At 31.3% G+C, this 13,476-nt stretch overlaps 1 protein-coding gene across 1 annotated transcript in view; it reads left to right on the top strand.

The window, feature by feature from the left end:
• The window catches only part of LOC149551721 (uncharacterized), a 59,170-nt gene extending 45,965 nt beyond the window's left edge, over positions 1–13,205 (top strand). The window contains exons 4-8 of the mRNA XM_089790126.1: positions 9,835–9,887; positions 10,694–10,751; positions 12,017–12,139; positions 12,291–12,597; positions 12,696–13,205. Of these exons, the coding sequence (XP_089646252.1) occupies positions 9,835–9,887; positions 10,694–10,751; positions 12,017–12,139; positions 12,291–12,597; positions 12,696–12,827 (673 nt within the window). The 3' untranslated portion in view covers positions 12,828–13,205. The remainder of the gene's footprint in view (positions 1–9,834; positions 9,888–10,693; positions 10,752–12,016; positions 12,140–12,290; positions 12,598–12,695) is intronic.
• The last annotated feature ends 271 nt before the right edge of the window (positions 13,206–13,476 follow it).

Below are 13,476 nucleotides of genomic sequence, written 5' to 3'. Positions count from 1 at the left end.
GGTTAAGCTTTGATCTGGAGATGATCTTTTAAATGCTTATCAAATCTCAGGTATCTAGGTGTTCTATTTGGATCCTTAAAGGTTAAGATATGTTCTAGAGATAATCTTTTAAATGTTATCAATCTCGAGTATCTAGATGCTCTATCTAGATCCTTAAAGGTTAAACTTCGTTTTGAAGAAAATCTTTTAAATGCTTATCAACTCAGGTATCTAGGTGTTCTACTTGGATTCCTTAGAATTAAGCTCCATTCTGAAGATGGTCCTTAAAAGCTCATCAATTGGTCTTCGTGATATCAAATTCGGAACCAATCTTACTTATTGATCTTCACATCATGCTTTCTAATTTTCTTTGAATTGAACGTATTGCTCACACATTCATTCAAAGAGAGGCAAAATGTAATAACCCAAAATTGGCACATTGCCATGATCACCAATTCTGGTCTATTATGATCAACCCTAATGTCCTATTTCATTAGGAAATTCTCATTCCGATTGTCACTACTTGACTTAATTGTCAAATGCAAAAAACCCTAATTTTGCATTAATCATGCTATTTATTTAATTCCTGAAGTATTGACTCATATTAGTCACATTAAACCTATTGATTAAGATTTAATTTAATTTAAAGTATTTATACTTTAATTAAATTAAATTATATCCTAAGGCTAATGTATAGGGAATTAAAATATTTAATTTAATATTATGTCCACTTTAATTAATTGAATTAGATTATTCAATTAAATGAAAAATGTATTTGTGAGGTCATATCTCACCTATTAAATTAAATAATATCTTCAAAATCCTCTCTTTAGTTCTAAATGGAAACTCTGAGTGAACTACTTCTCGAAAATGGAATCAATCTAGTTAACTTGCTCTCACACTTATGACAAGTTCAATTAACTACTTATCACACTCAGATTTAAAACAGTTCATTTCACCTGCACAAGGAAGTTTCCATCCTAACTAAATCTTCTATTTAATCATAACTATTCATCAAGGTTGATCTTGATCGTTGATCTATTCTTGGATTCTATTTAAGGGGCTCTCAATCCCTCGTTACGGAGGTTGAATTTTTATGCTATTGAATTGTTGTCGGATTGAATACCCAATTTCATAGTTTTATATGTGCTTTTGCTTAATATCTTAGTATCATTTAGATTAAACAATGCATACATGTAGCTTAATTTCTTTTATTACTTCTTAGATTAATGCTTACATAACATATAGATTAATTTGTATAATCATATAGTTGCATTTAAATCCTTCATTCTAGAAAGGTCTGGTTGCTTGCACCTCAACTCTGAGAGCATAAACAAGCAAAATCCTTCTAGTTAGAAGGCAACGGGTTGCACTGTTGGACTTCTTAGATGAACTATTCCATGTTCATTCCAGGATGAATCCACAAGTAAAGACCATGTTGAAGTGTGTGTGAAGTTTGAGGCCACATTTTGCATATACAGTAGTAATATAAATGCATTCAGTTATATATATATTTTTTGGTGCATATAAGGACATGTGACATTTGTTGTCTAGGTGTTGATGATGAAACCATGGACCCTCTAATCTCTCTTATGAAAGGGGCTTCTATAGGTTTGAGTCTTGACAATAGTGATAAAAATTGTTGTAGGATTTCTACCCGTAAAATAGAATCCCCAATTCTTTAAGCATATATTTTCAAAGACTACTCGGATTACAACAATTTTGCTAATGCTTATCAGGCAACATTGTCTTGTCTAGACTGTAAACAAAACATAGTCATTTCTTTAAGTACAAACAAAAACAAATTGAAATTACCAAAAAGAAAAATAAAAATGCATATGACCAATAAAAAAAAACATTGTCAATGTAGACTCAATTCCTAATATTGTTATTCAAACATGTTCAAGTTGCTTCTTATAATGCTAGAAGGAACTACAACATTTTTGTGTATGCATTAAACAAGACTGTCAATAATATAAGCATTAAATTGTAGATTCTCAGAGAAATTTTGATCAAGAGTAGATTGTAAACACCAATAAGTTTATTGGAGAACCAAAGAAACCTCATAATGATCATGATAGAGAATACAATTAGAGAAAAGATGAGAACCCATACCTATCATCTTTCAAGAAAAATAATAATGTTGTTGGTTGTACCCACCCAACCAACTATATCCATCTGGGCTCCTAAAGTTGGTCAAGGGATCTAGATTATGAATTCTCAATCTTAAGGACTTCTTGGTTGAGGCCAGACTCAATGGAGAAACCATTGATACCGAAAGGATTAGGAAATATTCATGTTCATTCATCATTCATAATTCACTTTGAACCATTCTACTGGAAAATCATACTATTTTTGAGTTTATTGTTGAATGTTTCATATGTGAGCTACTTGCATACCCAGCCAATAGATTGTGAGTTTTTGTATACTTGGACATTTAAGCTCAGAAAAATGGTTGTGGAGTGGGATTGTAAAACTCATTGAGTTGCATGACCACATGCAATTAGATATAGAGGAACTATTTTGGGACATTTCCAATAGCATTATAAATTTGACAGGGACCGTATTTCTATAAATAGTTAGATAAGCAATTTCATTACTAGATGGCTATGGCACACCTATGGGTCATAAACATAGAAGGTGATTGTGAGTTTGTAAAATGATAGAATGTGAAACTAAAGTAAAAAAGAAAACCATTTGGAAGATAGATGAATAGAGACATGTTCAAGAAAAATACATGTTTTGGTTGCTACAAGAGAGCTTATTTGCTAGTCTAAAGGATGAAAAAAATTGAAGGAACCAATTGAAGAGAAGCAATTTCAAAAGGCATATTTAGGAAAATAAATGTTTCTATTGCTACAAAAGAGCTTGGTTGCAAGTCTAAAGGATTAGAATCAAATAGAAAAGAAGGGATTAACAAGCCAAAGAGTGTGCAACCAGTGGTAGTGACCCTGATATTTGAAATTGGCAACTTATGCAGAAAAGGGACTCACAAGCTTAAGTAATTACTAATGAGAATGACAACATTTTATCAATAGGTTAGTTGAAGGACAGTTAACATGCTTGACAACATGTGATAGTGAAGTAAGGAAAGTGACCAATGATCTAAGAAAATGAAAAGTTTAATATAAACTTCTAGGACTGTGATGATAGTTTATATAGTTGCCTTAACAAAAAGGTCAAACCCATATAAGATGACCATAAGGACTCGAGAATTATGAGTTGCTACATTGAAAACCATGATGATCATGAGGAAGTTAAGTTGGTTGAAAAGGTCCAGTATCAAGATGAAAATGAATTTGTTGCACTTAGAAAGATGTCAGATAAAGATAAAATTGAAGATTTTAATGCCTCCTGATGAGCTCTTGTCAAACTTGAGTGTTTAATCTAAGCCTAACACCATGAAATTAATTAGTTTGATATTGGATAAAGATAGAAATGAATATTTAATGCCTCATGATGAGCTCTTGTTAGACTTGAGTATTAAATCTATGTCTAGCACCTTGGAATAAATTAGTTGTCTGAGGCAAGTGCAACGTTAACCCTACTCAAGAAAGATGCATCTCTGTTAGGTCCCTATGGTTAGTATATATAGACACAATGGAATTTGATCCATATTTTGAAACTAGCACTGGTGGATGATTCTTGTCAAGGTCAGGAAGAGCTAACACTCTATTCTAGGCAACTAGAAAAACTTGTCTTTAACAACACCTAGACAATAGATGCCACATGTCCTGATATGCACCAAAAACAAATATATAATTGAATGCATTTATATTACTACCGATGAAAGAACATTATATAACTACCAAAATGTATTCTCTATCTATATAGAGAATATCTAACTGATCATGACTATATTACTACCAATGAAAAAACATCCAACAATGTGTACATTCAACAATGCATAACTTGAATATCTTTGAAGTGAGTGGATAGTGATATGACAGAGGCTTCATGCATTACACTTAGTTGGATTTTGTGCAATTATTATGCAATTATTAACAAGACAACCAATTATAAATGACATAATATTATTTTGATGAAATCCTTACCAAATACATGCTTTGAAAAAAATTACTTATTGATTTGATGAAACCCTTGCCAAATACATTATGTGATAAGAAAATTTGTAGATTTCTACCACTTAGCTATGGCAACTCGAAACCTTTCAATCATTTGCAATGGAAACTCGAAACCTATCAAACATCTGCAATGGAAACTAAAACTTGTCAAACATATGCAATGGTAACTTGATCAACCTATAAACCATATGAGAAATTCAAACATAAATAGCAAAGGCACCTAAGGCACCTTGAAATACAATAAACAACAAAGGCATGAAAGGAAACTCAATGGAAAATGGTTGCTTCTTACCTAAAATGGCACCCATGCTCAATGCAATCATTCCTTGTCACACATTAGTTCATTGATTGATCCCTCTCGATAGTCAACTATTTATTAGCTTCAAGAACAAAAAGGAATCACTAAGTAAGAGCCCTTCCAAAACAATAGTAGTTGCTGAAAATTCGTACCTGAACACTAAAATAAACTCACAATAATTAGTTATATTAAAAAAAATGCTACTAATATATAAAGCACGGTCAATGACTAAACAAAAATTAGGTTGGCCAAAATCAAATTGCATTGTTTACATACATACATACATACATACATATTCACACACACATATGTATATGTATATGTATATGTGTGTGTGTATATATATATATGTATGTATGTATATATATGTATATGTATATGTATATGTGTGTGTGTATATATATGTATGTATATATATGTATACATATATGTATATGTGTATATATATGTATGTATATATATGTATATGTATGTGTGTGTGTGTGTATGCAATAACCTAGAAAACACCAAAGATAATTCATCAAAATTATGATTCGCTCCAGCCACTAAGAGCTGTAAGGAATAGACAAGAACAATAATAAATACCAGACAAGATCAACAAAACAAATAGTTGAATCACCAGTTTACCAACTTGACTTTTAACCAAGAGTTAGAAAGAATTCTTGCTAAAGGAAATAAAATCATAGCAATAGTTATCTAATACTGTCAATTGATATAAAATATAAAAAACATTTGGTATTGTTGGCAAAACTCAAGCTCACACAAACACAAAAACATAAACATTGCTCCTATCTACACACACATTTAATATCAAAGATAGAAAACCCAACCAAGCAGTACACACTTGAAACACCAATAAGAAAACAAAATAATACATCTTGAAGATAGTACAATCAACTAAGGCATCCTTTCATAGCCTATCAGTGTGCACAAAAACTTATGGGATTAACATAATGGTTAGTATGACATTTTTGCTTATGTCTTATGGTTCCCCTTTAGCTTGGAATGACTTGATCAGAAATCTACTCCCTTCGGTATTGATTCTTGCCATTTTATCATATATTCATAATCAACAAAAAAAATCTTTTATAATAATAAGGAAAAAGAATAAAAACAATATTTCTCCAATACAAGCAACAGTTCTTATGATAGTGAGAAAATATAATGAAGCCTTAAATGAACACATTTTATGCTCACTTGTAATATCATTGAGATGACTATCTTGTATATGTTAACACTCACTGCACTAAATTTCCAACTGTGCCTTATTCATTGCATCAACAATGATATCTATATTTTATCATGCGATTTCTCGTGGTTTGAAATGACATATCTTGATCCTTAATTTTATTTACACCACCCTTCATAGAATACTTTGCAATATAGATCTCTATACTCATAATTTCCATGACCACACACCCTCAAAACTACTATTTCTTATGACAATCTTAATTGACTATTTCAACATGTTAAATATTGTTTGGATTTTATCCTTTGACCTTTCAAAGTAGCAACACATGACCAATCTCTTAAAGCATGCTCAATGTTACCCAATAAAATTAAACCTGATTGTTTAACATATTTAATGTTTACAAGGTCTTTAAGAAGCATACATGGCCTTCTTTTGTAATAAATCTTGCAAAAATAGGTAGAGTTAGCAAGTCAACGAAAATAAGCATAAAATACCATTCTAGAAAAGGTATGGAAAAGCTTATCTGCCAATTTTAGGGCATATCCATCCAAATACAGTGTGTATCTACTATCTACATGATTAGTCAATGGATCCCCCAAAATAGATCAATCAAACCTTATGTTGGTATACCTGCTGAAATTGAAAGGGAATCATGCTACTGTGTATCTATCAAATAAAAAATGTTAGATGCACTTCTCTAAAAAATTAAAGATAAAAACCAAGAAACTAGTTAGGCATTTCTGCAGAACTAGAAAGGGTAAATATGCTCTGGTCTATCTTCTAAATCTAAAATGGTACATATCCTCTGGAGTATTTGATAAATAAAAAATAGGATATATGCTCTGACATATCTATTGAAATAGACATGGTAGATGTGCTTCTTGCAAAATAAATATAATAATAAGAAGGAAAGTTGTCAAGCATATATACAGATCCCCATAGTGTATCTGCCAAAATATAGTGGATCCACAAATTTTGTAAGAGGTGTTAAGAAATTGGTTTTTGATTGGACAAGGCATGAAAGAAGATGTTGAATTCATTGAGTTTTCATTATAAAAATTTAAAAAACTTACTATTACCCTTCTGTTGCTTCAATTGAGTACACTAGTTGGGACAAGAGACGTGGTGGTTTTGGAGCTCATCAAACAAACATGATCGCCCATGAAATGATGATTTCTTTATTTCTTGCTTTGCTATTATTAAACCCAATTTGGTATAAATTTTGACCAAATTGGGAAACCCTAATTTGGTCAATATTTCAACCAAATTGGGCAAAAAAAATAAAACAAAAAACATTCATAGGCCAATATTCACACCTCTGTTTTTTAAAGAAAAGGATCTAGAATGTATGATCTCACTAGAATCCTGTAAATTGGTTTCTAAGGAATTAGTTAGATCATTTGACAAATTATGAATGATAATATTAAAATAGATTCTTACTTTAAGAGGGGAAGAAATTAGAAGATGGTTAGCTAAGTCTAACTTATTTGTTGAATTAATAAGATTATTATGATCTAAAATAATTTATTTGGTCATAGTAGGTATAACTTAGATAGGATAACATATAAGAAGATAGAATAGAAGAATACTTTGTTACTTTCTCATTTCTCTTGACTAAATTTACTAAGGAGACCTAAAATAAGTTTCCTTCAAGTCTGTTATTTGAAATTGGTCAATAATTAGATTGATTACATTCTTTCCTTGAATAGATTCATAAATAGATTTAAACTCCTTAAAATTTTCTATATCTAGATGAGTTTCACGTATAATATCTACTTCTATAAAAATTCCACCTCTATTTGGTGTTTGTCAAAACTTATATAACTTTTGTGTCATTTTTTATTGGTCCTTTCCTTGATAAGGAGTTATAATATATGTTTGCTATTCACTATCATGTGTCTTTTGACAACTTTGATTTGTAGAATCTTTAGAGACTTCTTTAACATGGTACATATTATTTCTCTTAGATGTCTCTGAGAGCCTTACATTTTTATTTATAATTTGATCATGGGAATTTTCCAATTTCTTTACTTTTTCCTTTCCTACAAAATTTTTACTTTTAAACAAAGGTAGTTTCCTATTTTTATATTTTTTCTTACCCATATTAAACAAATATTTCTTTGATGAAATTCAAATTTTGGCACTCTCTAGGTACTTTCCTTTATGATCCACTGCATGTTCAATATAACTAATATCCCTATGTAAATCATTCTTATATTCTAAAGGATTTTCTTGTGACATGTTCAATATAACTAATATCCCTATGTAAATCATTCTTATATTCTAAAGGATTTTCTTGTGAGAGATGAATTATAGAATTGTTCCTTTTCAACTCACTATTGGTATCATAATTAATCACAGCTTGAAATTGGGCACTCGTCGAGTTTATACTAAATTGTTGATTAAAAGACGGCTGAAGAGGATTGACTTTTCTAGAAATTAAATCTAATGAAAAACATCCTTCTTCTAACTCTTGATTTTCAGAAGGCCTATTACCTATTAATGATTTAACTAAATTTAACCTTAATTCATCATCCAAGGTTTGATACTTTGTATTTGTGTTAGATTGTGGTGACTAATCAGAAAAGTACTATACATACTTCATAAATTCTTTGGGGCTCGGGGTATCGCCCCAGAAAAAGAAAATTGGGTCCTATTTTATCGAGATTTTGGGCTGACATGTAATTATTAATTATAATGCTAAAGCGGTAAAAATACTTGTATAAAAGAGCTTAGGGTTAGGGATTGTTTCATAGTTGTGATGCGAAAATTAGTTCTTGCGGCGGTATTGAGCTATAAGGGATTACAGATTGTAATCAGGTTGTAACTAGATCGTAAAAATATTGGACTTGCTATTTGGTGGACGTAGCCCAGGGTTTGGGTGAACCACATTAAATCTTGGTGTCTTGTGTTCTTTTCAGTGTGATCTATTATTTTCTGATATTGGTTATATTTGCATGTAATTGTTATTTTTGTCTATGGTTTATTCCTAACAATTTGAGTGAGGATAGTGAGGCTTTTTCCATAGACTAAGTTGATTATAAATATTGTTATGTATCAACATTATATCTTCCATTAGTTTGCTATGCACTCTTAAATTTTCTCTTTTATCTTGAATAAATCGTGATTTTTACATTTTTCACATTTTCCTAAAATCTTAATCTTATATTCAAGACTTGAATTGTCTAGGTAACACTTATCATTCATAAATAAGTCTTTTTTTTTCCTTTATTAAAACACGTGTTTATATCCTTGAAGATTTCATTAATATGTTTTTTGGATAAAGTCTCTTTTAGTTTACTAGGATATGAAATGTTTTGATCTAGATTAAAATTTGAGCTTATATTCGTTGCTTCTTCCACTAATATTCCTTCTTCAATGTCTAAGTTTAGATAGACAATCAAACTCACCAATCCTTTTTTTAAATTCACAACTAAAGATGGAGATCTGTCTTCCCTAGGATTGATACAGGGAACCACTGGCATTAATTGGCCATTACTTCTAACATTTGAGGTTGGATTAATAATTGTATAACAATTATAGTCATTATGTCTTGAATCAAAATCAATCAACATGATTTCTTAAATTAGTTTATCATACAACCTAGGCTTAAGTTGGTAAATTCATTTATTAGTTTTGATCTTAATTGGATTGAAGTCTTGAACTTCAGTAAACATATTTATTAGAATTTTAATATCATTGGAACTTGTAAAACTAGGTTCTAAGCCTAAAAACTCCCCATTGTGATTACCAAATCTTTTAAATATTTAGATATGTATTAATTGTATTGGCATATTATTATTATTAACCATGTTGGTTTGTGAATTTTATTGATATAAGTTTGATCAAAATTCGGACACCAATTACATAAAGTCACACTAAAACCTTTGAGAAAAAATATCGGACTTAATAAGAAATTTATCTTTGATTTGCTTATTATCACAATGTAAGAACACTAAAGAATCAGAAATGGATAGGATATTTTTGTGGCCTTTGCAGCCTGCATTTAACCACTCTACCATACTGTTCTTTGTTGAGTTCGGATTATTTCAGATTGTAAACAATACAAGGTTTTTGCATTTGAACCACTCATTTTTTGAGGACTAATTACTAATGAGTAAGGCATTTTCCTTACTATCCTTAACTTCTTTCTGACATATAAGGATTTTAAATATTCTCTTCGATTTAAATGATCTTTATGCTTGAAATTATTGTCATTTTGGATTAATTATTTAGCTTTCCTATTGCTTTCGATATTCTCTTTATCCGTGATTTTATAGTTTTTTGTTTCTTGGCAATGCTGCTGGGCCTTTCTTTGCTTCTTTAAATTTCTGTGAGTCTGTCTCTTTGTTTTAGCCTATATTTTGCTTACTTCAGTTTTACCAGTTTCTAGCCAAAATGACTGATTTATTTTATAGATGTCAGTCGTTATTCTTTCCTTCTTCCTGTGAGAGAATTGCTTCAAATTCGATGTTTCATGGTCTTGATAATGGGAAAGAATTTCAAACTTGTTATAGCACTGTAAAGTCATCGATTTATTTTGCCCTAGATTAACCAGTTTCGCTCCATCTTTGGTCTTATTTTGCCCTAGATTAATCTTTTCATTCTTTTCATTCTATAATTTACTAGATTTATTGTTCATTTAATTTCTTTTCATTCTGAATCCTTCTATAAATTTTTTTCACTTGCGAATTGGGAACTCTTGCCGATGCATTTTCCTTCAGAATGTTGCCTACTTTTTATTTTGGTCGAGGGAAAATGTTTTTCCTGGCTATAAATTGCATTCTTACGCTCTGGTTTGTCGCAGTTTTTTTCCAGAATTATTATTAGTTGGATCTTCCTTTAATATACCAAATTGGGTGGTGCAGGGAATTAATGAGATTATATGATGACCAGGTTTCACATATTTTGTGAAGGAAAAAACATTCAAAAAAATCCTAACTTTAATATACAAAGTTTTTAGATAACATTCGTTTTATAAAGTTTTAAAAATATTATTATAATTTTTTCTTCTAAAAATATAAACATATTATCATTGAACTTCTATTTTATTCAATTCATAGTTATTATCATTTTTTAATTAGTAATTTTTTAATGATTATTTTAATCCACAAGCCGTATTAACAGTTTGGCTTGTAGGTTATGCTTCAGGATGTCTAGCGACACTCCCTATTTTATGTTTGCGCTACAGCCGAAGGTGAGCATTATTTTGTCTTGATCTCTCTTATTCAATTATTGGAGGGTATTTTGCAATTTAGAATACTTTTTCTCTTGCTGCATTGAAATTAACATTTGAGCTGCATTCCTGCAGCGTTTGGAAGCTTTATTTATCTTGTTTTTTCGGCTTGCTAGTAGTTGTTGGGTTGAGTTATCCTATGCTTGTGCACACAATTGTTATAATTTGTACATGATTTCAATTGGACTCGTATTAGAAGGTTCTCTTTGTTTCCTAACAATTAGTCACCATTCCGTGTCTATTAGCAGACTACTCTTGATTTTGGGATGTTTTGGAATTTACTGTGAAAATTTAAAAGTTTGAAAGTGTTTTGAATTATGTAACCGGCCTTGAGGATTGTCGGGTTTGATGGCTGCTGTGTTCAAAAGTTTAAGCTTCTCCTCTTTTCAGATTCGTGAAATGTCTGAATTAATGATGTTATGCATTTCCAAAATTGTCACACTTTGTTTAAGCTGATCACTTACTCAGCCAGGCTCTGGCAGTGATGTTTGTGTTGACTAGAAATGGCAAATTTAGCTCTTCACTTGTATGCATTGATAATCAACTTCAGCTGTATTATGATTTATCTGTAATGTAATGATTTATTTATTCATCAGTTTGGCGATCTATTTGTTTGTGTCTTTCTCCATTTAAAATGTAATCATAGATAATCAACTTCCGCTGTATTACCTGTAATATAACGATTTATTTATTCATCAGTTTGGTCATCTGTTTGTTTGCTTCTTTCTTTCAACTTGAAGATAGTGCAGAGCTAACTCCATTTAAAATGTAGCCCATGCTTAGAAACATGGCCAAATTGATTTGAGATGGGTACAACACAACTTCTATTTGCTATTTCTCAAACTGCATGAGTAATTTGCAAGCGTGCTATCATGGATAACTAGTTCACCTTCTCAGCGAGGCTCTGGCAGTGATGGTCCTTACATGGCTTGTGTGGATAAGACATTAATTTTCAAGGTTGTTCTGTTTACATCACATGACTACTTAGCTATAATGTTATGATTTATATATCTTATTTTGTGATCACGATCCTTGATGTCTAGGCCAATTTTTGTCTAATGTTAATGATCAAATTCAGATGATTGTTTTGTGGATTGACTTGACCATTTCAAAGACGGTGTCAACTTTTCTTGGAGATCAGATGACTCTGAAAATATAAAGCATCTTTCAGTTTGTGAAGGTAGAAATTAGATCATATATCTTTAATATTCCTTGTGATGTTGCAGGCTTTGTGAATTTGTAGAACTGTTCGAAATTCCATCGGACTGCTTCTTTGTTGGTTGGAATTGTTATGGTGTATTGTTGATCCATGATCATTTGTCCTCACGTGATGCTCCAACTCATTACAGGCAAGAATAGCTCTTCAAAATTCTACTTATGTACCTTGAGTATTCTGTCTGAAAATTTACCTCTGTTGACAACAACCAAGCCTATGTTAATTTTAACTGCTAATGGAGTAATTAAAAAGCCGCTGAAGCAGATTTTGTGGATTTTGTGCAGGCTGTTTATTGCATTTGTCGCATTGGGCTCCATTGGCATAGTTATTAAGTGGATTTTATCCATATCAGCATGGTTTTGCTTACCTCACATCATATTTCTCCTTGGAGATTCAGAGGATCAGACCCAAACAAGAGGGTCTTCATGTGAAATAGTTGGTGCTTTGCCAGAATACGAGTTCAAAGCAAAAAAGTCAACTGGAGGAAATGGAAGCAAAGATGGCTGCAAAAATCACGCAGAGAGCTCAGGCGAGGATGGCATTATAGCAGCTGGTACTGATAAAGGGAGCTCTGTTTCAACCAAAGATGAGGTATGTGCTGTTTTATGTAATTGAAAATATAACTTTAATTTTTTTGTAGTAATAATTGTAGACCTAGCTGCTCATGTGTTTCTATCGTCAAAATGCAGACGTGTTGTATTTGCTTGAGGAAATATAAGGATGATGAGCATCTCATCTTGAGAGAGTTGCCACGAGCACACTACTTTCATGTTGAATGTTATGATAAGTGGTTGAAAATTATTGCCTCTTGTACTTTTTGAAAACATGGAATTGGAGAATCAGTTAAGCAGCATCAGAATCTGATGGAGATATAAGGCAAAATGGAAGCCGATAAATTTTGGATTACAGTGGATTGAACAAGGCAGAATTAGTTAATTTTTATGTTTTACAGACAGGTAAAAAAGGTATAATATCTTGGAAGTGAGAACTTGAGAATGGAAGTTAAAAACGTTATTCTTGTGAACAACTAATAAAATAAATTCCTTAGTAGTGTTGATTGCAATTTAGGTTGAATGATACCCTTTAGTATGTGTCCCTCATTACTGCAGGGATTGTTATAAATTTTTGCTGATTGTACCATTAGTGCAATATTGGTCATGGATACTTGATGCAAGTACAAAAGCAAATTTTGCATTTGATTGAAATCTGATTGAGTTTTTATGCTTCACTTGTCATCACCAACTACTGTTGCTGCGAATTCTGCCAATTCCATCATTAATGTGAGTGGTTAATGTATCATAATAGGTGTCCAAGAGCCTTTTTTTGCTACAAACAAACTGTTATCATCATCCTGCATTGTCAACAATCGTCAAACTGTCACATGGAATATAATATTCACACAACCAAAAATTGGCAATACAATGACATCAACATATTGTACATTTTTGTTTTAAGGGAAAATGGGTTCTG

Source organism: Cupressus sempervirens, chromosome 6, assembly GCF_028749045.1.
Source record: "Cupressus sempervirens isolate cs-2001-9-10 chromosome 6, ASM2874904v1, whole genome shotgun sequence".
NCBI classification, from domain to species: Eukaryota; Viridiplantae; Streptophyta; class Pinopsida; order Cupressales; family Cupressaceae; genus Cupressus; species Cupressus sempervirens.
The sequence above is the reverse complement of the archived record's forward strand: the minus strand, read 5'-3'. Positions and strand labels throughout refer to the sequence as shown.